At 35.2% G+C, this 26,808-nt stretch overlaps 1 protein-coding gene across 4 annotated transcripts in view; it reads left to right on the forward strand.

Moving 5' to 3' along the window:
• BTBD9 (BTB domain containing 9) overlaps positions 1–26,808 on the forward strand; it is a 118,347-nt gene that overhangs the window by 9,506 nt on the left and 82,033 nt on the right. For all 4 annotated transcript variants that reach the window (XM_074579719.1, XM_074579722.1, XM_074579721.1 and 1 more), the window contains exons 5-7: positions 840–1,104; positions 3,323–3,542; positions 6,215–6,334. In XM_074579719.1, the coding sequence (XP_074435820.1) occupies positions 840–1,104; positions 3,323–3,542; positions 6,215–6,334 (605 nt within the window). The remainder of the gene's footprint in view (positions 1–839; positions 1,105–3,322; positions 3,543–6,214; positions 6,335–26,808) is intronic.

Here is a 26,808-nt window from a genome sequence, read left to right on the forward strand (position 1 = left end):
CCTAAATAGTTAGAAATGGTTTAAAAATGTGATTCCAAGCCACACTTTTTTTTTAATCATAGAATCGTAGAATCTTCATGATTGGAAAGGACCTTTGAGATCATCAAGTCCAACCATACACACACAAAAAAAACCCTACAATCTCTGCCACTAGAGCATGCCCTGAAGTGCCACATCTAGATGTTTCTTAAACACCTCTAGGGATGGTGACTCAGTCACCTCCCTGGGCAGGCAGTTCCAGCGCCTGACCACTCTTTCAGTAAAGTAATTCTTCCAAATATCTAATCTAAACTTCCCCCGCTGCAACTTCAGACCATTTCCTCTGGTCCTGTCATTTTTCACCTGGGAGAAGAGGCCAACACGCACCTCTCTCCAGCCTCCTTTCAGGTAGTTGTAGAGGGCAATGAGGTCTCCCCTCAGCCTCCTCCTCTGCCAACTAAACATGCCCAGTGTTCTTATACCAGCCTAAGTTTGAAGGAATGCTTTGAACTATACTACCAAATCCCCAAATATTTTTTTATATTCCAAAGTAAATTTGAAGTAGTAACTGGAAGTAAATGGATTTGAATAGTTCTCCACATTTCAATTCTGACTTATTTCTGTTAGTGTTTGTAATATTACCTGTTATTTACATGATGGATTCTGTAATTCCTGCGTAAGTAACTAAAACAAACTGCACTTTCAGGTAGTAACTCCTTTGGAGATTATTTTTAATAACTACAAGTTAAAATACCCATTAATTTTTGCCTTATTTTCATTTCCTTTTTCTTTTTTTAAAAATAAAATTAATTTTGTTTCTGTTTATTTGGTTTTTTTGTTTGTTTGTTTTTCTTTTCCAGGCTGCTCTTCTAAGTATTGTACTGAGGGACTCATTTGCAGCTCCTGAGAAGGACATTTTCCAAGCTTTGATGAATTGGTGTAAACATAACCCCAAGGAAAACCATGCTGAAATCATGCAAGCAGTACGTTTGCCACTAATGAGTCTAACAGAACTACTAAATGTTGTAAGACCTTCTGGATTGTTGTCACCTGATGCCATCCTAGATGCCATTAAGATTCGTTCTGAGAGTCGGGACATGGACCTCAACTACAGGGGCATGTTAAGTAAGCATCAGGTTTATTATTTGTTTGGGTTTTTTTCGCACTGAGTGACTGTAGTTGCCTGAAGGTTATGGTTAATTTGTACTTTGAACTTTTATCTATTATTATGTGTTTTAAAAGGCTTACATAATGAAATATCTTGTTATGTGCTGGTCTTGCCATTTCTAGTCCTCAAATAATATTAGTCAATGTATTTTCTTGCTTTGTATCTCAGATATTGCTCAAACATGAATGTTGCAATATGAGTGTGTTTTCCTAGAGGAAGTGCTATTTTAATAGAACTTTTCCAAACACATTAAAAATAAAAATGCATTGGCTGTGGGATATATGATATTTAAATGGTTTTATGTTGATTTTATCTTGTGGATGCCCCATCCCTGGAAGTGTTCAAGGCCAGGCTGGATGGGGCTTTGAGCAACCTGGTCTAGTGGGAGGTGTCCCTGCCCATGGCAGGGGAGTTGGAACTACATGATCTTTAAGGTCCTTTCCAACCCAAACCGTTCTATAAGTCTATGATTGTGACTTGTTTTCTACTTCATGAAGATATTTATCTTTTGTCCACTACTTTTGATTTTTCTCTTAGTCTTTGTGTGCTTGCCCAAATAGTATAAACGCATCTTCCAAAATTGTATTAATGGAAGCCTAAAAAGTATGAGAAGCCTTTCGTTTGACTTTTATCTGTGCTTCCTGTTAATTCAACAATATCTAACACTGAGCTTTAGAAAGATATTGTTAGTTTGCTATCTAATGCGTGATTTATAGAGAGTATTTGCCTCGCAGCAAAGAATAAAGCTAAATGTTCTTTGAGAGCCTGCACTGTAGTCTGCCAGTCATGCATGATGAGCCCTGAAAATGATAACTGCTTTCTCAGAACTTCATCTCCCTTTTGTTCTCTCTTAGAAGTTACAGATAGTAATATTTAAACATATGAGTTTAATATTAGGATATTGTAAGAATCTTATCATGCAAGAAATTCTGTTGACAGTGCAGTAGATAAATTTGAAAAAGTTAAATGTTGTTTTCTGACTTCTTTTCCTGCATATTTATGTCTCAATAATAATATGCTCCTAATCTCAAAATTTCTAGCTTTGTCAAAATCACAGTTTTTTAGAGAATTGAATTTTTGTGTTGTTTTAGTGCTAGTTCAGGCTCTTGGGGCTTTTTCTGTTTGTGGAAACATTGATAACCACTTGCAATTTCATAGCTGTGCATTTGATTTTTTTATGCAGCAGTACTACAATGGAGTTAAAATTTTATCACTTCGAATTCCCTTCTTTAAATGTTAAACTTAACATCCTCTTAAAATTCATACTCTTGCCAACCTGCCTGAATAATTCAGGGGCAACTTTTCATCGTGTAGCTTTCAGATCATGTTTTATAGGGTCTCTCCTCAAACAAGACAGTTAAAAATGTCTTTTTAACAGGGTGGTTCATCAGTGTATTGTTTTGTAGTTGGAGTTATTATCCCAAGTTACCTTGATGGAAGATCTGTTCCTAGGACATAACAGGTTTATTACTGTGAAATGGTGGCATAGAAAACTTGCTTTACCATGTTGGTTCAAAGCCCAAGTAGCCAAAAGTTTCCCATTTCACTCAGGTTTGTTTAGATTTGCAGAGTACTGGAAGTTTGTATCACTATCAAAATAGCTTGTATAGCTATGCTACTGTTATATATCACTCTGCAAATTTATGATGCCTCCACATCTTGAGCACTTTCTGTGATTTTTAGTTTCCTTCTGCTTCAAACAAAAAGAAAACCAAAACCAAACCCAGCTGAAATCAGAACAAGAAAATGGGAAAGAAAGGGCAAAAAAAATTATTAGAGGTATGGTGAGAGGTTGATCATAAGGAGAGACTAAATGGACCAGAACTTTAAAACCAGGAGGAAAGTGATGGTTGAATGAGGAAGGTGCGATAGAATTCTGTAAAATAATGAAGGGGACTGAGAATATAGATACTGCATACTAGTAAACTATCGCTACTTATTATTACTATTAAAAACCTAGGGGCATCAAATGAAATGGAAGAACCAATTTTTTTAAAATGCCTCTCTTTTTGTAGTTTTGTTTTTCCTTGAGCATGTGTTTGTCCTAGAAAAGATACTGGCAATAAGTCTTTGTTCTCACCTAGTACAGTTGATGTTCAGAACATCTAATTTGCAGTATGAGAGTGTAAAAAATTAAGCGATCTTTTTTTTTTTTTTTTTTTTTTTAATTCTTAGTACCAGGGGAAAATATTGCAACAATGAAGTATGGAGCACAGGTTGTAAAAGGGGAGCTGAAGTCTGCTTTATTAGATGGGGATACTCAGAACTATGACTTGGATCATGGCTTCTCTCGACACCCGATCGATGATGACTGCCGTTCTGGAATTGAAATTAAACTGGGCCAGCCATCAATAATCAACCACATACGAATACTTCTGTGGGACAGAGATAGTCGGTATGTGCCAAGTTGACATAAAAAGCAATGGTAATGCATTTAGTACTGGTCATAATATATCAGTGTGAAATATTCATTAAATATTTTATAGAAACAGTATGATACAATGTTGGAGATGACAATGACAAGTTTTGTTTGAAAAAATCATGGTTTTTTTCAAATGCAGTTTTGGTTGCTTACACACCAGACCGTACTTTGTGATACTAAGCTACCTCATGATATTTCAATCCATTTTTTGTGTCTTCATTAAATAGTTTATATTGCTAATGAGAGTTTACATAATTTCAATTGTTTTGTTTTCTATTCTATTTTCCAGTTAGTTTTCAACTGCTTTTATTTCAGTTTGAAAAACAATATTCTAGTTCTTTTGCAGAAACCATATTTTTTACATATTTACGTTCAAAACATTGGAGGAATGTTTGTTTAGATTTTTTACAATATATAAAAATTGTTAAGAAATAACAGACTTTGACAATAATTCAGAGATAGTAAAATGTATTTAGAGTGTGAATTATGGACTAACTACAGGAGTTACTGGAAGCCACTTCATGGTGAGACTGATGAAGTATGAACTATCATGGATGCCTTAGCCAATTTATGCTCAGCTACTTTAGATTGTTATGGAATGTATGGAAGATCAAAATATGCATATTTGAACAATTGAGTTACTGCCTAAGTAGGAAAATTACAAGGTTCTTTTTGTCTGACAAATTGTATATATTCATTTTATAACTTGCAATGACAAAAGATTTTACAATTTAGTAGACAGCTTATGCAGATATTCATAAGCAATTTTCTATTAAAAACAATAAAACAAGCTACTAACACTTTTAACACATTATTATCTTTCTCATAAAAGACTAATTTTATATTACTTCCAGACTAACAGTTTAGAATTGCAAAACAATTGCATTTTGTTTTCTTAATTCAACCAAACCATGACACCATGTTATTTTAGAACAGGGTGTGCTAATATTTTATTGATTTTTATTTTTCTTTTGTAAATTAAATTATTTTTAAAATATGAATTACAGTTATTAATCATTCAAAACAAACTGCATGAATTTTTAACTATTCAATTGTTTCAGGTAAGTTCTCCTGATTTAGTTCAACTGAAATGTATGCTTCTCCTTTATTCCTTTTGGGAAGATTGGAAAGTAAAACTTCGAAGGTACAAGGAGCTACTCCATACAGTATTATACTACTTGTCCCAGAAGATCGATGAAATTTATAACGCAATTATCAACCAATTTTATAAAATTTTAAAAAGTGCTAAGGAGAGTAGCTGTCCAAATTACCCCTGCAAAAAAGACACTATCCTTAAGAAAAACAAAAGGCATAGTGTTGTGTATGATAATGGAACTATATTTTGAGGTAATTTTTCTTTGCTTTGTACATTCAGAAACAGAAAAAATAGCATGTTGTTGATTGGTTACAAATTTACATTAGTCTGGTGATGGTGATTTGAGAATCCCTAAATTCTGACCACACAGAGGACAGTCAGTCAGTAACTTTTGGATCCAAACTGCTCAAACTCTAAATTGCTGGAGCCTAGTTCATTAAAATATGCATGGGCTAGAAATAATAATGTTTCTAAACCACAGTGTATTTATATCGGTTGTGAGTATTGCACATCTGGTTGGCGTGAATGTGAAAGCTGATTATGCAATTGGCATCTTAAAAACTCTCCATTACCTTTCTAAGTGCATAGATAGGTATTAACAGTGTTATCTAACATTTTAAGAGTTTTTAGACAATATCACGTTAGATGTCTACCCCTTTAAATCCTTGGCAAAAAGTTGTAAATATTGACAAAGGCATTAATAATTACCAAAAATGTCTATGTAGGACTCTGGAAGAGCAACTCTTCTTTTAGAAATCAGTGTGAAAGGAGGGTTAAGTGCTAACATGGTGCTGTTGAAATGCCTGTGAATGTTGCAGAGTAGTATGTTAAGAGAAAGAAAATATGCTGAAATAATTTCATGATTTGCTAAGCCACCAATGGAGTTTCTACTTCATTTCTAAGTATGACTATTGTAGGTATAATATGGAAATAGCTGTGGCTTTTAAGTTTTAGCTTGGGTTTGCTTTCTCCTAACAGCAAACTGTAAGCTGAATGTAACTGATAAGCAAGAGGAAGACACAGATTGTGTTGGTGACTTTTCATTTTTGATGAGGTCATTTTGGGGTGTGTAAGTAAGTAGTGAGAGTCTTAACAATGTGTCCTAAACAATGAAAGGGTCAGAAATGAAGAACATCAGTGAGAAAATGATCATAAAGTAAATTTGCTTTAGTCAAATGAAGGGTTTGAATTTGCATTTTTGATCTGCTGAATGTTTTTTGATTTTTCTTTATTGATATAGAATAGAAATAACAACTGTGTCACTGGTGCAGAAGGAATACAAATGATTATTTTTATGACTGAATTGAAAGTCTCCATTGGATTTTTTGAGGGACAATGGTCTCGTCTGATTAGTGCAGACTGCGAGTGTTAGGATGTTAAGTCATTCTGAAAACATGTCTTAACATAACTGCATGTTATACAGGTCTGTGGGTAGGAACAAATAGCCTTCTTTTCAGCACAACTGAAAATCCAGAAGAAAGTGTAAAATTTAATACCTAAGATGTGGCTGCCTGTATTCTAACCAGTGGGTTTTTTTGACAATCCATAGGTCTTATTCCTACTACATTGAGGTGTCCATGGATGAGTTAGACTGGATTCGGGTTATTGATCACTCTAAATACCTCTGTCGGTCCTGGCAGAACCTGTATTTTCCTGCCCGTGTCTGCAGGTTAGTTCATCAATGTAATGTTTCATGGCTCTCATGAAATAATTTAGACACCACAGTAAGTTGGTGGATTTTGTTACTGCATTATGTATTTCTGGTAATACATGATATACGCAATTTTCATCAGCTACCTTAAAAACAATTAAATTTGTCTGTCTTGGTGGAATCTTTTTTAATATAAATATAGGTGATAAATTGCAGGGATCCTATTTTGAAAACTCCGGCGCTTCCTTTTCTAACTGTGTATCTTTCTCCTTTTTGCCTGCTTTTTTGAGTCATACTCACATTTCCTCTTGCAGCTGATGTGTTTTTTTTTCACTCAGTAGTAAACATCATTCCTTGACTGCCAAAAGGTTTAAAATGTTTTTATCTACTTGCTATAAAACTTATAAATGTATATTGTAAATGTATTTTTATATATTTCCTGCTTGAAAGAGCGTTTTAAACAGTTGTGAAATAGAGAAAGGGGAGAGTGAGGACTAAGAGGTTTGAGCAATGCTTTGTGTAAACCAAAGCAGCTGGGTGGATTTAATCATTATTAAGCTGATGATGTCTTTTTATTGAAGGTGCTGGGAATTGTGGAATAAGTTTATTATTGCATTGAAGCTGTCTTATCCAGAAACTGAATCAAGCTTATTGATAAAGAGGTCACAGTGTCTAGATTCTAAAGATGTTATCATCATTAGGTTTTGTGTCATAGACTCAAAGAGGAAATGCCCTGTATTGTGATAATTATTTTGTAGACACGAACTTTCTAATCAGCACAGCAACTCTTAGAATCCCTAAGGAGGGGAGTGCTCCAAAGTTCCTCAAAGAATGACATCTTTCTGTGATCTTTACTGCTCTGCAACATGGGATTGCTGGCATACAGTTGTAGTCTATGGAGAAAGAGGCTGGAGGGGTCACTTGTGTCTCTCCTCAGATTACTCTTTCTCAGTTTCCCTGTCCTTTTAATAATACTGAATGTAACTGACTTGAAATGTATTTTTCCTGATACAAACAAATGCATTCTCACCTTTTCCTTCTAAGTTTTTATGGTTCTGATTTTACTGTTTTCTCTTTCTGAAATGGTTGTTGCTGTCCCCTAGTTTGTGTGTGTATCTGATATGTTTTTGCTTAAACATGTCTGTGATAAGTCATCCAACAATGATGAAATGCCTTGTGGAGTTTATAGGTGGTTTACATTTCCTGGGGATATTTTGTGTGTGTGTGATCTTAACTTGGTGCAAAGTGAACGGATTGTTAGTAAGCACAGGTTTTTTGCTTCCATTGTGTTAGCAAGAAGATTTGAAGAGATTTAGGGTATTGTGGTGGGACTTTCCTCCATCATCTTCCAAAACAGCAGCCATTCTTTGGCCTCATCCAAAGACGTGTCCAAAAGTGATTTTTCTATTTCAACATCAGTTTATCTGATAGTTTCTCATTTCTCACCCCCTGCCCCAGCTGTCTTCATCTCTGTGTGTTTGTGCGCTATGTTTTGAGAGCATCATTGTTCTGTTCTGATGAAAGCTTTTTGTAGCTTTGCCTGAAAGCGCAGAGAGTGAAGAATGCAGGGGAGAATATTATTCCAGAGTTTTAGGTGGTACCTTACTAATTTTTTGGCACAAAAGGGCCCCTTGTATATTCTAGCTATCTGATGATCTCTTAGTCCTCTGAAAGCGACTGGCCCTCTGTTGGAGGAGCAGATTATTAGGAGGGAGTTCTTTTCATGTGGTGTTTTTATAGGCGTAGCTATATATTATCTACTTAAATGCATGCACAAGCACACCTGGAAACCTCCCCCTTGCAGTTTTATCTTAGCAGATATTTGAAGTTGCCCAGGTAACTACAGCACAGATTTCCTTGTCGCATCATCTTCATGCCTCTTATTTTTCCTGTTCTGCTCAATGATCCTCAGTAAACCTGTTATTTTCTATAAATCTCTATCCCTCATTATCATATCCACAAAGTGATGGGGAATTCCCTGGAGGTGCAGCTACTTGGAAGAGTGAGTGAAAAAGCTAAAGAGAAAATCATGTAGCAGCGTAAGCTTATGAGTACTTATTGTTAAGGAGCAGTAACCTTAAGGCAGTATGAGTTCTTAGTTGTGAGTCAACATGATAATTCAGAGTAGTTTAGATAAGGCTGTTTTGTAATCTCTCTTTACATCACTGAATTGAAGCCTATGTTATATTAAAGGTGCATTTGCTAGTCAAAAGTAAAAAGTACTGTGACTATAATTTACTGTTGGTTTTATGTTTGTTTTTTTCCCCCTGTTAATAAGAAGAAAAAGCAATTTTAAATGTAATTAGAAACCTAAAATTGCTGACAATTTTTGAGGAGTTCCATTTTAAGAACTTTGTATTTATTTATTTGTATTAATATAAGTAGGTCCAACCTGAAGGTTGTCTCTGCTTTAATCAGAGGTTTGGACCAGTTGACCTCCAGAAGAGAAACTTTGAGTGGGGGAGGCTATATGCAATGCATGTTAGTATTTGCGACTTCTAGTTATCTGGCTTTTAATTAATATTCTGTATAGAAAGAAGTAAGCAAGGAGGACTAGGTTGGTTTTTTTTTCTGTCTCTAATTTCAGGTTTTTGTGATTATGTATTTAAAATAGTTTTGTTTACTTAAATAAGTTAAACTAGTTATCTCTAGGATACCAACATACACAAAACGGAAATCCTAAAATACGTAGTAGTTTTTTGTCATCTAAAAAGAGATGATCTCCAGTGTTCTGAGTACAGATTTAAAATATAGGCTAATACGAGATTATTTCAGAAAGTATTATTTTAATATTCTGTTTTTACAGATAAGTTATGCATGCTTATCACAGGACAGATATGTTTTCAGGGTTTTATATGTTCTGTTTAGAAAGAAATTGTTATCGGATTATCAATGGATAATGAAAAAATCCCATTTATTTAATTTACATATATACATTCATTTACATTTACATATATCCCAGATGTGAATGCCGGCCCCGTTTTTAAAAGAAGACTGTAATACAACTCAGCAAATCACTCACATTTATTAGCACTAGGTTAACCAATTCATTCTTTACATCCAAACTTAGTTTTTTTTCTTATTGCTCAACAGTGCTTCTGCTGTGTACTCTTGAGTCAGTGTGATAAGTCCCAGTGCTAAAATTTTCCTTTTCATAGACAAAAGTGCTGACTGAGGAGTGCACTACAAGTATCATGCTCTGCTCTGTCTTCTTGCCGTTGGAGCAGTAACCTTAAGGCAATATTAGTTCTTATTTATTTCCCTTTATTCTTATTTATTCCCCATTTATTCCCCTTCTGTTTTAGTAATGCAGATAATAATCTCTTCGCAAGCAACCACTTAGGGAATCATGCAACAATTTTTTTTAAAGGTTTGCATGCATTGTCAGTGGAAGATGCTGGAATAAGCATCTTTTCACAGTGCAGTTTCTTACCAGTATAGATTTGAGGTAGGTGCTGCTTTGGTTTTTTTATTTAAAAAAAGTTGATTTTAGCTCAGAGTGCTTTGTGACATCACCGTATAGGATGACTTCTTGAGTAGTAACGGTGAATTGGAGACTGGGATTATTGGCTGTGGTTTTTATTTACACACCTTATTTCAAAGCAAGGGAGTAGAACATGCCAGATTCTGTACACGTTGTTGAAGGACAGCCTGTTTGTGTCTGATACACTAGAGCAATTGTTCAAACATAGATTATAAAGTGAATATGAGCCCTGTAACATTAGACAGGGTTAGTTGTCTTTTTGAGTTACCTTTCACATAAATATTAGTTTTGGAAGGTGAGAGTTGTCAATGGCTGAACTAATGTGTTCACCTGAGTTTTAAGAAGCTATTTAAACATTTCCATGGGCATAAAAATTCATGGAGTGTATCTTTTATTTGCAGGTGTGCAGGTTGTTTTTTTTTTTGGTTTGTTTTTTTGTCTTGTTTGGAAACCTTTCACTTTTAACTTAATGTATCCATTTTCAAATCTACTATCAATGCCTCTTTCACACTAGCTGGATGAAAACAATGCAACCTTCTGGCAGTTAGTTGTTAAATAAAATAAGTAATTTGTACCACAGTGAATTAAGACCAGTTCAATCTCCTTAACAGGTAATTTATTGTATTATGTCTGTCACAATCTCTATCGTGACTTTGATATTTTTATTTTTTTTTTGATATGTGGAACATTGTGGAATATTCACAATAGTGTTAGTGGCATTATTGTGCTTCCCATGAAAGATAATTTGTGCTTGGCAAAGCGTGTACCAAACCATCCAAACTGATTAGGCAGAATCAAGTAACTAATGTGATAAGATTATTTACGCTCTTTTCTTTTTCCTATTGCTTGAGTGCTCCAATCAATGTTTTAATAGGTTCAGAATAACTTTAGCCAGCCGTATCTTTGTCTGGATTAATAGATGGAAAATAGAAGGGCAGTGACCAAAACTCTGAAATTCTGTAACAAAAAGGAGATGAGAAGATTGTTTATGCTTTTTCACACACAGGTGATTTATTTGTGATTTTGAGGATGTAATCCCTGTGGAAGGTGTCCCTGCCCATGGCAGCAAGGTTGGAACTAGATGATCTTTAAGTTCCTTTCCAACAAAACCATTCTATGATTCTTTGTTACTATAACTTAGATAGACAAGCTCATTTGTACAAGGAAGATTATTTCTTAGGCATGGAGGCTTAATATAGGTGAGAGGGTGTTGCTGTATTTTGAGGGTTTTCTTTAGTAAGAGAAAATGCTAGGTATAATACCTGGGCTTTTTATTGACATAATTGTATTTTAGAAAAACTTTTAATTTTTGCTTTAAATACTTTTAGAAGACAGTATTCCATCACCTTTAAAAATTGAACAGCCTTATACTACGCAGAAAAAGCAAACAAGAGAGCAGGATTACAGGGTATTTTTTCCTTTTTTAACATGGTACTGTTTTTTGTTTGTTTGTTTGTTTTTAAATTTCTTTTGGTCCTAGTGTCATTGTTTGCACTTATATAGCAATTTTCATCTAGAGCTGAAGGCTTTCTCTAGAGCAAAGATGGGAGACAGAAAATAGTCATGTAAGCAGGTTCCTGTCAGAATTAGGAACAAGTGTCAGGTTCATAGTTACTCCAGCTTCATCTTTTAATAGTAAGGCAATGTAGAAGAGAATGCTTATGTGTTTGTTATCCTTCTGTGGTTTGTTACTGATTTTTTTTTTAAGTGAATATTTTTCTTTCCAATGTCGAAGTATTTTTAATATGTAACTCTTAACTAAGCAAATTGCTTACCCTGTCATTAACCTGAAAAAATGAATGTCATTTTCTGAATTATATTAAAAAGTTAACTCTTTCTTGTATAGCACTTAATCCATAGTCCTGACAATGTTGCATTGTGTTGTGTTTCAGTGGTAAAATCGGTGATTAAAAATCAGGGAATTTTTCATAACCCATGTGGATATCAGTTTGAATATGGGTAAGCAACAATAGTTAATTAAAAAAAAAAGGCAGATTTTCAAATCAAGATAGCAATCAGATTTGCTATTCTAAGCCATAGCTCTTTTTTGGGGGGGATAAAAGAGTGCAAATACATTAAGCAAATGTTAGTAACTCTAAAGATCTTTGAACAGGCAATGATGGTTTTTGTTTTATCCTTCTCAGTTTCCCTTTTTTCATCCTTTCATTTTTGTTTTGCGGCTTCATCTTTATACTTTGTCCTAGACCACAAATTTTGAAGAACTTCATTAAAGCAATTAGAAGAAAATGAAAAATTTTAAGTCCTCTCGAAATGTCAAATGTAGCCACAAGGTGTCAGTATAATAAAAGTTTAAAAGACTTAATGTCTTTCTGTTTAAACTCCTTTAGTGAAACTATTACTCCTAGTGTATGTTGTGCTTATGTATGAAACTTCCCAGATTTATGGAATATTTCTGGTTTGATACTTTAACTAAAGAGAGAGCAAGTACAGAGATGGTACGTTAAATCCGAAGGAAACTCTCAATTAATTTTCCATGTTACATCTGACATCGGAGATGATGAGTTTTAATTGGAGGGAGTATTTGCCCAACCAGACTAATTTACAGTTTGAAAAGTAATGCTATTTTGTCAGTAATATCATAATTTGAAGAAGATAATGAAAGGGGAAAAGAGTCAATTTTTGCCTGCATTTGCTACTATTTTATTGTCTTATCTCTTCTTGAGATCTTTTAATCTGACTAATCAAAGGGAAATATTAATTAATTATTACTGCATAAATTTTTGGTCCTAAAGCATGTTTCTATTAAAAGAACTGATAGATGCCTGTAGAATAATGCTGTAAATGTGGGAAATGATTTAAGCATATTCTTTTTCCTGTTATTTAATTTGTTTTAAATTGAAGAATATTGAGGTTTTCTAATACCACTAGGTTGAATTGGTAGAGGTATAATATATCTAAATGCTTCGTGTTTCCCTTAAAGTACTTGGCTGCTGTAGAAAGCGTGGTATAGAATTATTTTTACTTTAGAAGGTGTAGTCGTGTATTAAATGTATTTATCAGTGCAGAGAGAATTTCTTGCCGTTCCTTTTATTAAGCATTGATGATATTGGGTGGGTTTTTTGTTCAGTGCTTCAGCAGTTTTTGCTACTAATGATTACACCATTTGTAATCCTTTGCCTGAGTGAAGACAAATTAAATTGCAGACCACGTCTCCTGAGCATTGAAAAAAGCAAAATGTAAAAAGAGTAAATGTTTCAGTACCAACACAGTTCTAAACCAAGAAATGTTCGCAGTTGTGCACAATTATTTTCCAGGTAGGAACATGCGAAGAGGTATGATTTTCAAGTATAGGCTAGACAAGGCTTTTTTTTTCTTTAATTCTCTTCTTGGTCAGGCAGCCACAGACAGCTGTGCTTTATACTGGTGATGGTGCAGTCATTTTCTTTTTCTTTCCACTTGGGAGAGTCACTCATTGAAATTAGTTGCTGATTAGACGGCAATATTTCACTTTCAGCTTTACCAGTAGGTCTCTGACATCCTTATCTGTAGTAGATACTCATTTTCCAGTTTTCCTGTGCTTCGTTGTAACCTAGTCAGCCAAAAGGTGTTCCAAATATGGTTCAATTTAAGATGATGTTGAAACAATTGAGGAGTTAACTCTTGAGGAAAAAGCAGTTGAAACACTATCCCAGGTACTTGAAATAAACTGGGAAGAAAGCAGTGTCTGCAGATCTAATTTAGCATTGGCTTTTTTAGCAAATAATTCTGTGTCCTCTTCCCTCCCCCAATAGAGAATGGTGGCGTTCAGAAGAAGCACTCAGACATCCAAACAGATCTCTTAAGCATTGTTTTAACTTAAAATGCAACCCTAGGATGTCACTGACCTAACTGAAAAAAAAATAGACTAAGAGTTGCTGGCAGGAGCTCTGGTAAGGCCCTCAGTCAGTCTGAAAAGCATTTGAAAAATTTTTCATCACTAAGTCATTAATATTCTTATAAAATGACTTCTTGCAATGATTAAACTTGGCCAACTGAAACCACCTTTACCTTAATTACCGCACTTGAGAAATACAAATGGTTGCATAGGCAACATGTTGATTAGTTACTTTATTTGTACTGTGCTTTGGGAAGCATTAACTGTTGTGTGAATATTTTATTTCTGACTATGCAGATAAGCTGATGTTTCTGATTTTAGGAAAAAAACCCACAAACCCTTGCCACACAATACAAATTATCTTTTCTTCATTTCTGGGTAACTGAAATCTTACAATATTAGAATTAAGAAAGGATTGTATTACATACAGTGATAATGTAATGTCCAGAGATAAGTAAAAATTATCTTGGTTTGTATTACAGAAACATATTATTAAAAGAAAGCAATTTTGAAATGTCACTCCAGACCTTTGTGGGTTTTCTTTTTTTTTTTTTTTTTTTTTTTTTTTTTGGCGCGGGGGGTGAGTGGGGAGAAGAGCTAATCACTCTTTCTAGTAGAAAGTGATCATATTGAGGAATATTTATTGGCGTGTTTCCAATACCTTGCTTTTGAAGTTTGTGAAATACAAGGAAATTATTTCCTGAAGTCTCCATTTTAGTGGCTAGGTGCTGCTTGAATATCTATCTGTCTGTCTGTCTATCTATCTGTCAGTTTTTTAACATGTTTTTTCCAGTGTGTGTTCAATATGGCATTTTTCTCTTTTCCTAAGATAAGGTGATAGTCTCAGATTTTTCAAACAATGTAGATCATCTACATAGGATCAAGGAAGCTATTGCTTCATCTGGGACAGAGTGTTTATTGATTTAAAAGATCCCTTTCTTCATTTCAGGTTATGTATACTTTTGATCTTAAGCTTACACATTTAATATTGGCTCCAAATGTGGTCCTGGTGCTACAGAAGCTCATTTCTCTACAGGCGTAATCAATAACATTTTTCATCAAAAACTTTATCAAGGCAGCTTTTTTCTTCTCAGATTCCTTCTCTGTCTCTGCCATAGCAATTTCAGTTATCCTAAGCTAAAGAGCCCAACTCAGCTTTGAGGAAAAGCCAAAAAGCTAGCGTGCGTTTAAGCTGTCGATGACAACCTGCCAGACAGCTCATCCTCTGAAAATGAGCATTTGTCTGAAAAAGTGTGTGTAGAGGGGTCAATATAACTTGGATAGAAATACCTGAGAAATGTGAGAGCGCGCCTGCCAATCATGTTTGTTGGATATGAATTACAAAAAAGTATAGTATATCCTTTTCCTATTTTTCAGTTTATAGTTTAGAAGAAACAATTAACTTTTTAAGAGATCTAAATTATATATTTCTCACGTTTGACATAATAAACATTTTTTTTGTTGTTATATGGTTAGAATTTCTATGTATTCTGAATTTTGATGTGTTCATTATGAGTTTCTTAAACTGTAAATTCTTTCTAGGTCTGTTTTCAAGCTGTTTTGTCTCATAAGAGATCTGCATAAATGAAAATTATCAGTAGTTATTCAACTTGACAATGATACATAGAGATGCATCTAAACACTAAATTATCAAATTGTTCATAATAATTCTCCAGCAAGTTGTATTTTAATGTTGCATAAGGCAAATCTGTGTTTGAAAGACATCTTCAACACTTTTTCTTTAAATCTTCTTTGATTTCTGTTACACTCTAAGAGCTAGAATTAACTGTGAAAAGTTGCTGTATATATTTACAAAGACAGGCTTTTACAAAAGGAAATCTTCTTTAGCCAAATTTGTAAAAAATCTGGTTTATTTTAGGTTGTTGATCAGTGATGGCCATCTGTCGAAGTTGTTTGATGGCACTGTATAAAGCATTTCTCTTTTTTCCCCATTTCTCAGCAGCTAATGGGCATGGTTTGTTGATGTGTATCTGAAACACTGTACCATGATTGCAATTACACATTATGAATATTCAAAGTGTATATGTAAAACCAAATAATACACTTAACGTGGATTCACTTTTCAGTTTTGAAGTTTATAAAGCCATCTGTCAACCAACACCAGGCCAATCTCAGTTGTGGAGTAATTTGGGTGACGTAAAAAATTTTACAGTAAAGCAAATTTGTCTGTGGTCAAACTTAACTTGAGGTTTGTGAACAAAGAATCCTAGAGGTATAAATCAGTGTATGAATGGGAAAGCCATAAAGTAAACTGCTTTATTCAGTGTCTTTTTTTCTCCTCAACAGAAGCTTGCAGAACTGGTGTTGAACTTAATTTTCTTGAGCTTGGGCTGTACTTGCTCTTTTTCATCTCAGTTTCAATTGGGAGTGTTAGGCTGATGGTTCATTTGATGCAGATTTTAAATAGTTTTCTGTTCCTCGAAAGGAATATTCACCCCCTAATATGGAAGGAGATAGGACATAAACAGTTGAAAATGAAAACTCAAGCTGAAAAGACTAATAAATAAAAATGAATAAATTAGGTGCTATAGAGAATCAAATTTATAGGAAATAAGACATGTGAAAGCGTGCATAAGCATCTTCAACTGACAGCAATGAATGAGTGAGGGAAAGCAAGCAACGGAAGAGAGAGATCACAGAGAAAATACAACATGTTTGGGGAAAAAATCAGTGCAAGTGAAAAATAGTTTCAAAGATAGTGGTTTTTTTCAGTAGGAATAACTTAAGGAAAACCACATGTGATTTATTGTTTTTGGCTGCTATGGGAAGCAGTCATTTTATTATTTGTAATGTCTTCTAAAAGGGAGAGCATTTGGGTTTTGATTTTTACCACGAAGCAATTTTTACAGCTTTATACTTTCATGCTTGTTTTTAATTTGTAAGATTGGGACAAATATTTCCGTGCTTCACTGGAGATGTAATAAAGATCTTGGACATTTTAGATACTGTGAGTAACATCATTAGTGATCAGTAAAGTAGTGGCTTCATTGCTTTTCTTCATACTACTTTCTTTGTTGTTTGCGTTGGGGAATAACAGCAGTGATGGAAGGTGTATTAAATATTGATTTCTAAATCTGTATTCTGTTCAATTCAATTATCCTGTCTCTTTTAACCGCAAATTGCAAAGTTGGCTAATCAAGCTGCATTCTCATTAACACCCTAAGCACCCTGTTGAGTCAGACCAACAGGCATCTCGCCCTGTGTCCTGTCTCTGACCTCAGGAGTAGGAGGTGCTGGTCAGGGAGGGTCTGTGAGCCCAGGCCTCCTCTCTGTTCCGTTCTCCTTATACTTCTTCCAGTCCTGTTAGTATACGTTCATAAATTTGTTGTCCATTCATTTATCTAAGGTCCTTCTCTGACTGGGCGGTTACCAACTGCTTTCACAGCTTCTGCTGGCAGCAAATTGGAAAAGCTCAGTAGCCACTGAATAAAGTAGTTTTATCTGTTCAGACAGTTCTTTTACTAGTTTCAGTGTCTTCTAGTTCCAGTATTGCGGGATTTGGTGAATAACAACACTGCATTCACATTTTCCACTCTTACTGTGATTTTGTGAATATCAAGCATTGCCCCCTCAACCATCTCCTCTTTGGTTGTGATCTACTCTGTTGCGTTTATGATTTTAGGTGACCTTCTTTGTGCCTCTGTGACTCTACTGTGCTCTCCTTGAAGTGTGGAGACGAGAACCGCACACCAGCACTTGAGATATGGGCACACTAAGCTGTTACAGTGACTGAACAACACTCTCTTTTGTTCTCAGCACCCCTTGCAATGATGTGCAATATTTCAGTGAGTTCCTCACCACCCCCTGGCATTTGACTACCTGAAAAAGCTAACTTTCATCTGCAGACTAGGAGACCACACACTGAGAACTTTCCTGGGCTGCTTAGAAACAAGATTATAGCTTTCATGACTCTTTTCTTGATATTGACAGTATTTTGCAAATGGAAAAAACTTCTTTGGCTTTCTCAGTTCTTTGACAGTGCGACTCACACAAGACTTGCATTTTTGTTCAATTTGTGTGTTAAAGCCTGAAAAAGTAGGTTTCGGCAATATTTCTGTGGGTTTATGTTGATGCACCGTTTACAAAGATAAATTCTCTGATATACTTTAGAAGCTACAATTGAATGTGTCTTTTTATTTTTTTTCTTTTTCCAAAAATATATCTCTAAACTTCTCCAGGAAGTTTCCCAAGTTGCACAATATCTGGTTTTGGGGGGAGGATGGACATGCATGATATCTGTGGGTTTTTTTCCATGGTTGTGTTTTGGTTTTTTTTTTGTTTTGTTTTGGGTTGTTTTTTTTTAGTTAATGACTAGAATTATAGTCTTTTAAAATGAGTGAAACATTCTGAAGTTAAAATAATTATTTTATTTCAAGTCCTCCTACATAGAGTTAAAGGTGGAAATTTAGTTGGTTTGCAGATATATTTTAAAGTGTTTACAATTAAATTGGATTGGAAAAAATCCTGAAAAGCCCCAATAAATTTGAAGAACTTAAGTTTTTTTTTTTCTGAGACACTTGATTTTTCAAATGTGTAGGATTTCTGCGGGGGGGAATTTATACTAACTTGCCATGTGACTTGATGTTACACTTTCATTTTCACATTAACTTATCAGATGCCCTCACTCTTTTTATACCGTCAAAATTTGGATAATGCAGTTTAAAAATAACTTTCTTTGGAATTAATTGCTCTTTTAAATAAAGTACTTACGTTTATGTAACAAGCTTTTTAGAGTCTACAAATTCAGAGTTTAAATGTCACCTGGTTGGATATTTGAAAAAATTAGGAGTAAATTACGAGTGCATAGTATTAAGGCATACAGTCAATCTTAATTGTGCCTTAGGGTGTTTCCACACAGCAGTTGTGTTCCTTTTGCATGTTAATAAGTTTTTTAACTGGTGAAATTCACTTCTAAGAACTCCTGAGATTGGCTTTTTAAAATTATCATTATTATTATTTTTATTACAGTATCGGTAGCAGGACAATTTTCTGTGTAAAATGAGTATTTTTGAAGACTTTTATTGATGTAAGCCAATTTAATTTTTTTTTCAGTTTAACTAGTGATGTTAATATTTTATCTGGAGGGTGAGGGTTATTTTTGGTATGTTTCTTTTTTAGGGGAGTATTCTTGATCCTGATTTAATAAGTAGAAAAACTAAGAATGAGTAGAATGCTGTGTATGCATAGGCGCTTTCCCCATTCAGGTTGTAGTTCATCCCCCTTTTCTATGGGAAAGATTTAATATGTATTTGGAGGAAAACTGATTTTAAAACTTCAGTAGATCAAAATAGGGTGAAGGGCTGGAAGACATTATTGCTGATTATTCCAGTTTGCAGTAAATTATAAAGCATATATAACAGCTGTAAAGAGAGATGACTTCCTGTGTCATATTTCATCTTGCCTTCATAGATAAGTGTGTAAGTGAAAGGGAAACAAATTGTTTCAATATGGCAAATCTGTATTATTTCTTTGGAATGAAAATGAATGAAATTGAAATAATTCACTCTTGGGTGAAACTAGAAACTATAAATGTATTTTATCCTCTCACTGCGGATTGACATACTGCAGATTAGTAATAGAATGTTCCTCGTATCATCAACAGTAGTCAGACATATTCACGAATACTGAATTACAATCATGAAAAAGGGGTTCACTGTACACGGAAGAGCATGTAATTCATCAGTTTAACAAAAGCTGTTGTTCACTGTTAGAAAATTTATTTTTTCAGACTTCTTAAACCCTTTTTATCCATTGCATTATGGAAAATTGTAGTTACCTGTGCATCATCTATGCATCGCCTGATTTCTGGGAAGATACTGAAGGCTCTTTACTGTCCTCTGGCATGCGGACGTGTGTTGGCACCATCACATCTCGCACCTAACTGGTCTTTCCCACAGGTGTCTGAAAATTAATATACTAAGAAGGTTTGGGGTCAGCAGCATATTTAGAATACTTTGTTTCCACAACTGACTGGCATTCTTATTATGTAGAGAATGAGAAAGTTCCATGTGCAAGTTGAGCTTGTGGGATTTGTAGTAATGATACACAAGCAAGCTAGCAGGAAAAGTATCTACAGACACTAAAATTCTTCTTTTTCCTATCACCTATGTAAGTGTAAAGAAAATCAAAGCCGGACTGTCTTGATTATTCAAAAGACATACCTTTCTGTCCTGCTGATGGGCATGGCAAAGTAGCTAGAAAATTACTATCTTCTAGAAATTTTAGTTAAAGTGTTTTTCAATTCTGACTTGCCTGAACTTTTACTTGATGCTTTTTCTCATTTTGTACTGTGCATGACCAGTGTTTGAGCTGATCAGAAACAAACCACCAAATATATTTAGTGGTTACATTTAAAAAAAAAAAAATGCAGGAGGGAAGAAGGCATCTAGTCACTGAAGAACATCTGTTATCCCATTTTATTTTAAAGTAAGCTCAGTGGTACATTATTTAAAATTGCCATTTTGGTGGAATTCATAATCTAATCTTTACTGTGTAGCTTCATGGCTTGCATTGTATTCAACTGCCGTGATGGAATTGAAAAACTCAAATATATTTGTTCTCCTCTCTGTTACCTAAAAAGGAAATGTTTCAGTATGAAAATGTTATGGTCATTATATCAATTACTTAAGTGCAGATGGGAGAAATTACTATTGATCTAATAGATTTAATAGTTTGTCTTCAAAATGTATGGAATAGAAGTAATATTTTTCAGCTGAGTAACTACTGAGTGTAATCCTTCAGGCAGAATTCTGAAAGCAGCTGTAAAACGGGAAAATGACATTATTTTCTTTTTCAGGCATAACTGGACTTGAATATCTTTGTTCATTCTAGCTTCTAGCGAATTATATCTGCATAAGGAGCTAAATTATGTATTTTATTTCAATCGTTCAGATAAGAATTTGTTTTGGGTATTAAAATTAGGAACTGTATGTGGTTACCATGGAAATTACTTGAAGTAGTTGCAGTACTTAAGAGAAAACAGAGGTCACCACAGGGGTCACAAACAATGGAGAGTGCTTTTATACAAAATGCATCGGTTCAGGCTGATAGGAGGGGACTTAAATTTTTTGGTTCTCTCTGCAGTGTTTTTCCTATTTCTAGTGGTCTTTTTAAAGGAGAGAAGAGTTTTTTTTCTGGGATCCTCTGAATGTCTCTTGTTTTGCTTCCTTCCACACTTTACTACTTCTCCTTGCAACTTCTGGTTTTTAGAATTGGTCGGTGCTACTTCAGACATTGGCTAGAAGAAGTGTCATGGCAGTACCATGGAGCCTTCCGACCCACCTAGTCTTTTAAGGAGAATTTTTATGTTGACTTTGTAGTTATCTTGATTTATAGGCCAAAAAGGTTATGTACAAACATGTCAGCTATTTGGTTATGAATAAGCTGTAGCCCATTTAATACAGTGTTTTCATCAAAGTTGGCTAAACTACTCTTACACTGAGTGAGGAAAAGTTCCATGAAGATGGAATAGACTGATGTGTCTCAACGATGCAAGACTTGTCGTAAAAGAGGAATATGTACAAATTAGCGTCACTTTAGGGAGCGATGTGCATGGTGTTTCAGGTGTTCAGACATGATGCTTTAGAGTGGACCTCTTCCATAATAATTATAGGTAAATATTTTCATAATTCTACATAAGAGTTAATAAATATGGGAGTTACAGTGAGTAGCTAAAATAAAGCAGTAACCACCAATATCAAGAGCAAAAATAGTGCATTCTGATCCAGATATTCTGAAATACACTTGTGCTTTTCACTTTGAGTAGCAGATTTTTTTTTTTATTTTAAGGTGTAGGAAGGAAATATGCAAGAAATTCTGTGAACTTACTTGCCATCATCTAATTAGAATATGCTGTGCCATACTTGGAGGCACAGGGGGAGGATGGTCTTAAAAATGAAGTTGAAAATTTTACTCTCTGTAGAATTATGGCCACACTTTAGGGTTAGAAGAATTGTCATTTATAGTTACTGTAACATTAAAGCTGTAACAAGTAATAATTTACTCCCGGGTCACTGGAGTAATTTTTGCAGGTTGTTTTCTAAAATACAGTTTCTGACAACTTCCAAAAGTAAAAATGGAACAGGTACCTGCTCTCGGGCATGCTTGATCATCGGCAGCTAAAAGACTTTTTTCTTTTTGACTCTGCTTTCCTCTTTGCAGTTTCTGTTGAGCAAGCTAAATGTAGTGGTTCACTTGCACATTAAAAATACCTTAATGCTCACATTCCTCCTCTATCTTTTTGGAGATCTTTATAGTTAGAAAAAATATTAATTCCTTATTTAATGTTTTAAATTCCTTTCCAGGACAGGATTGAATTGTAGCTGATTCACTCTGGTTCAGAAAAGCAAGTGTTAAGACAGATGGTTTCTTGGACTAGTGAGTAACACACAACTCCAGTATGCTATGCTGTCTGTCACTACTTCTTCTTCCTTCAGAAGGCCTTATTGAATGTTGAGGGGTTGTTCCTGCTGGTCCTCCTCTGCCCTGAGCACAAGGTTAGCACTGAGGTGGGGATTTTTGAGGCGAGACTCTGACCTTCCTCTGTTAACCTCTTACTTTTGGACTGGGACTTGGTACTCCCATTCTGAGTGTGTGGGGAACCTCTGCCAGCCTCTTACCGAAAGAGAAACAATTCGCTGACTTAGATATAGACAGGAGCTCCCACATCAAACTTGAGACTTCCTTTTTGCTTTCCCCCCACTTTCTCCACAGTGGGTAGAGACACATGGTGCATCATCAAATCTTTGGATTGCTGTTAGGTATCTTCTGCTGGCTGTGGATGCTTGACAGCAGGATCATACCCAGTTTGTGAGTGAAGAATAGTTCTTGTTCATACGCACAGTAATTAACTGAGGAAAACGCACTCATATATGCTTCTCGCCCTCAACGTGGTCCCCTTGTGACTGTCTGCAGGCCAGTCGTCAGTCAGGCAGGAAAGCGCTCTTCTTGTCATTCCCTGGAGCGGCCTGAGTCTTCATTTTGCTGAGCTACTGTCTTCCTTCTCTCTGCTGCTTCTCACAGGATTTCTGTATCTTGTCGCATCAATTTTTTTTTCATCTGTGGCTTTGATGTTCTTAATTCTCTGTTGAGCTAATGCCAGATAGTAACAGTTTAAAGCAATCTCATCTTTGTGCTTTTCCTTTGTTTTTAGTTTACCCTGCATGGCTTAATAGCCTAAACGTGTTCTCACATGTAGACAGAAGTGGTAAAGACAACCAGAGCTCATTGCTAATTTGTCTCAGTAAAACTGAGACCTGGGTCATACTTCAGGAAAGAGGAAGGGAAAAATGAAGAGGAAGAGTTTCATACTTGTCCCAGACAGGCCTTAATCCCTCCCTGGAATTGTCTTTTGTTATTCTGGCAGCAAATCCTGTCCTTAGTTGGAAGATGCTTAGAAAAATTTGCACAGCTAGGTGAATTCTGTGGTCAGCCATGATGCAACAGCTTGTAGGTATTGTGTTAAGGTAAAATGGGTCAAATGGTGTCAACAGAATTAGGAAAGATGTTTTCTTGATGTGAAAACAATGTGATGTTTGTGCTAGATAGGATTTGGAACTGTTTCAGCAAGTGAAATGGCAGATATATATGGCAGGTAGTCAAGATTATTTATAAAGTGTTTTTGTGCATCTTTGGATGGTATAATTGGATTAATACATAAATGCAGCATAATACAGTTCTTGTCAGTGTCACTCTTGATTTATTCTCAAAGTTACTATTAGAAAATCAGCCTGAAAATTAGTGTATTTAAAGGGAAACAAATGCTACATTATTTTCTTTCTCATCACAATTTTATGTCTCTTACTTGAAATAACAAAATGCTTATTTCATCCTAGATGAAGGCAGCTGGCTTTCTTCAGACTTCCTTCAAAAATACAGCATTAGCCTGATCAGGGGGATTAAATAAGATCTTAAGAACTGTGTAGCTTGTGAGTCTCAGAAGAGCTTGGAAAGGTTTAGAAAGCCTGGACAGAAGAGGGGAATAGGGGGATAAGCTTTTAAAGTAAAGAAAGCCTTTTAAACTGAGGGTATTAGCCAAAGGATGAAGTAAGCTGTATACAGAAGACAGGATTTGGAGCAAGTGTCATGTGCAAAACGTAGAAACATGGCCGTGCAAGACAAGCCTAGAGAATGCTTAGGAATGCTGAAAAATCTTACAAGATTTATCATTCTGCCTAGAAAGTATGTTTGTTTCTAATAACTATTCTAATAAACTTTTGAAACCTTTTCAAGGAGTCTACAACTGCATCCAAAAATTAACGAACTAAATGTCCCAATGCCCATTCTTTAGTCCTGTGGCCACATCCGTCCTACTAAACTCCTTTCACCTTCCAGAATGGTTTGAACGTCCTCATTGCCCACGGGGCAAATACCTTCTGGCCCATATGGACCCTCATTCAAGCAGTGCCTCAGAAGGGAGTGCCAATTGGGCTGGACTGGAATTGTGCCAGGGACAGGTCTAACACTTTAACAGTGTAGACAGTATGTCTGTTTCCATTTTCAGATGACTTTAAAAGTGAGTAGTGTAGCCAGAATAATGTCAAGACTGAGGTCTTGAAGAGTTTTTCATGTGCTTTTGTGCACAATCACTGCTGTGAAGAACAGGTGAATGGCATGGAGGTAGCAGAGCTAAGATGAGGGCCGTCAGGTCCATTAAAGGCATGGCTTCAGTTTGCTTGAACAAAGAGTTTTAGAGAGTGTGAAAGCTCTTTGCAAGAGATTGAACTTGTTAAATGATTGATTTGGAGAGCTTTGGTGGTCATTTTACTGACACACCAAAAGTATCTCAGTGTGAGCTGTTCAGTGACACAACAGATACACGTGTGAGCTAGATAGATATTTTCATTTTCCGTTATGATACAGAGTGAAGCAATAAATGATCTCACTGATTTATTTAGGTTTTGTAGAGTGCATGGGTAGTATTTATTTTTTTTTTTAAATATATAGGTTGTCTTAAAAATTCCTTTAGCTTGTAGTTACCATCCTTTTACAGATGAGAAAAATAAAGCTAAAAGATATTGGCTAATCTGCCAATTAGTGCTTGAATGAAGGTTTTGGGTGCTGTATATGAAATAGATGCAATGACTATTAGTTGCTGGATTTTTAATAGGATATGAGGTACTTAAGTGAGTGAAGCAAAACATGTGTTCAGCAATTGCCAAATCCAGGATCACTTTGTTTCTGCAGCATGTAGGGAATAAGAAGTGCACTGTCAGTTACTCTTATATAGAAAGTTTATTCTCTGGCCCAAGTTGAGATTTAGTATTTTAAAATCTTTTCTGTTTTGATCTTTGATGCCATTTCGTTAATCCCAAATTGTCTGGCATTTCTGGATTGCTTTTAGGATGATGGAATGAGTGATGAACCTGCAGAGATCTAATACTCTCTAAGGGGGAGTGGTGAAGCATGAGAATTACTACCTTTACAGAATGAGAAACCTTGTGGTAGCATGTTGCAGTGACAGAGTTAATATTCGGTTAAATAAAAGTGGAAGAGGAGCAACAGTGCAAGGGAAGGACTGAGAAATTAAGTGGTATCTTTTTAGAAGTCTGCCTTATTGCTGCCTGCATTGCTCCTCTGGGATTTTTCTATTAAGTGCAAGAAAAACAGCAAGCGCTTCTTGAAAAACCCAAGATGAAATTGCTGCCATAAATTTTTAGGTTTTTTTCACGGTGTAAAACCTTAATTTAGATGGGGAGGGTTTATTACCAATGTTTTCCTGGCATGGCTAAGTTCAATTAATTTCAGATGACAAGCTCCAGGGTTTTCTTCCTCTCCTCCCTCACAGCCTTCACTTCCCAATGTGTGGAAAGTACAATTTGTTATTGGTTTGCCGTGGGCTCTGGAGACCTCATTAAGGGCCCAAAAAGGGGTTTCTTTCTCTGCTGTTGGATGCTTTTCTGTTTTCTGTTGAGCTGGGGCCATTTGCATTCTCGCATGGAAAGGAATACAAGGGTGGAGGATGAAAACTTAGGTTTATATTGCCTGTCTGTTGATAAAAATTATAATACCAGGTTAAAAAACTGCTGCTCTTTAGACTCTAGTGCTATGCTAAAATTTGCATTGCAGAGGCAGATCAGCTTTGAGATGGGAATGTAAGCAGGACATCTAAAGTCATTTTTGTTCTCACAGTTTATATGCAGAATGTCCATTTGTTTGATAGTAAGGAAAGATGCCAGTAAAATGCTACATTTAGTCACAGTTGTGAGTCACCATGCTAACACTTCAAATTTCTATTCCTATCAAAATACTGTAAGAGTACTATTTGGAAGCAAGAGATTGGGTTTTTTAGTCTGCACAGTAGTTCAAGACACTGTATTGGAGCAGTAAGTATATACGGACTGTCATATATATACAGTGTATTTTCATAGCAAAAGCCAAATGCCTCTGAGAAACTATTTATTCTATCCTTACAGTAATTTTAAGGTTTAACATGAAATGTACACTGTCACATCTTACTTTGACTAGCAACAAAACTGTGTGCGTTATATATTTAACCCAACATAGGGTAGTGAATTCTAATTTAGAGCCTTCTTACTGACATAAAATAAAGTAGGAGTTCAGTAAAACTGGCTTTTTTTGTGTAAGAGGTTGATTCCCTTACGCTTTCTCTGGTGTTGTCTTGTAATAAAATAACGTGTAGCAAATGTAGACTTGATTGTGCCTTTAGTATTTTCACAGTATTTCACAGTGTTTTCAGGGGCAGTATAAAGTGCCTACGCACACATGCACACACACATTTGTATGTCTGTGTATACATGAAGCCACACACATAAGCCTATATAGAAGGATTTTAAGATTATTCTAAGGAAGATTAAATAAAGGGCCTTTACAAGTATAATCAATAATTGTTTAAATTCACATTGTATGCTAGAGTAACGCTCAGTTTATACATGTAATACAACACAAAATTCAAAAAGTTGCTTACAATTAAGATAAAACTGGGAATATTGAATGTCTCATTAGCTAGATAACACATGTAAATAATATTTTGAAACAAATGCATTTATAATAGAAGACTTCTTAAAATTGTTCTTTCTATCTAGAAGGCTATACATTAATAACTAGAATTTGTTCTAGTTCTGTTAAATAAAATAATAAAATAATAAAATAAAATAAATAAAATAATAAGAAATTCAGAATAAAGTACTGATA

Source organism: Larus michahellis, chromosome 3 (genome assembly GCF_964199755.1).
Source record: "Larus michahellis chromosome 3, bLarMic1.1, whole genome shotgun sequence".
Classification (NCBI taxonomy): domain Eukaryota; kingdom Metazoa; phylum Chordata; class Aves; order Charadriiformes; family Laridae; genus Larus; species Larus michahellis.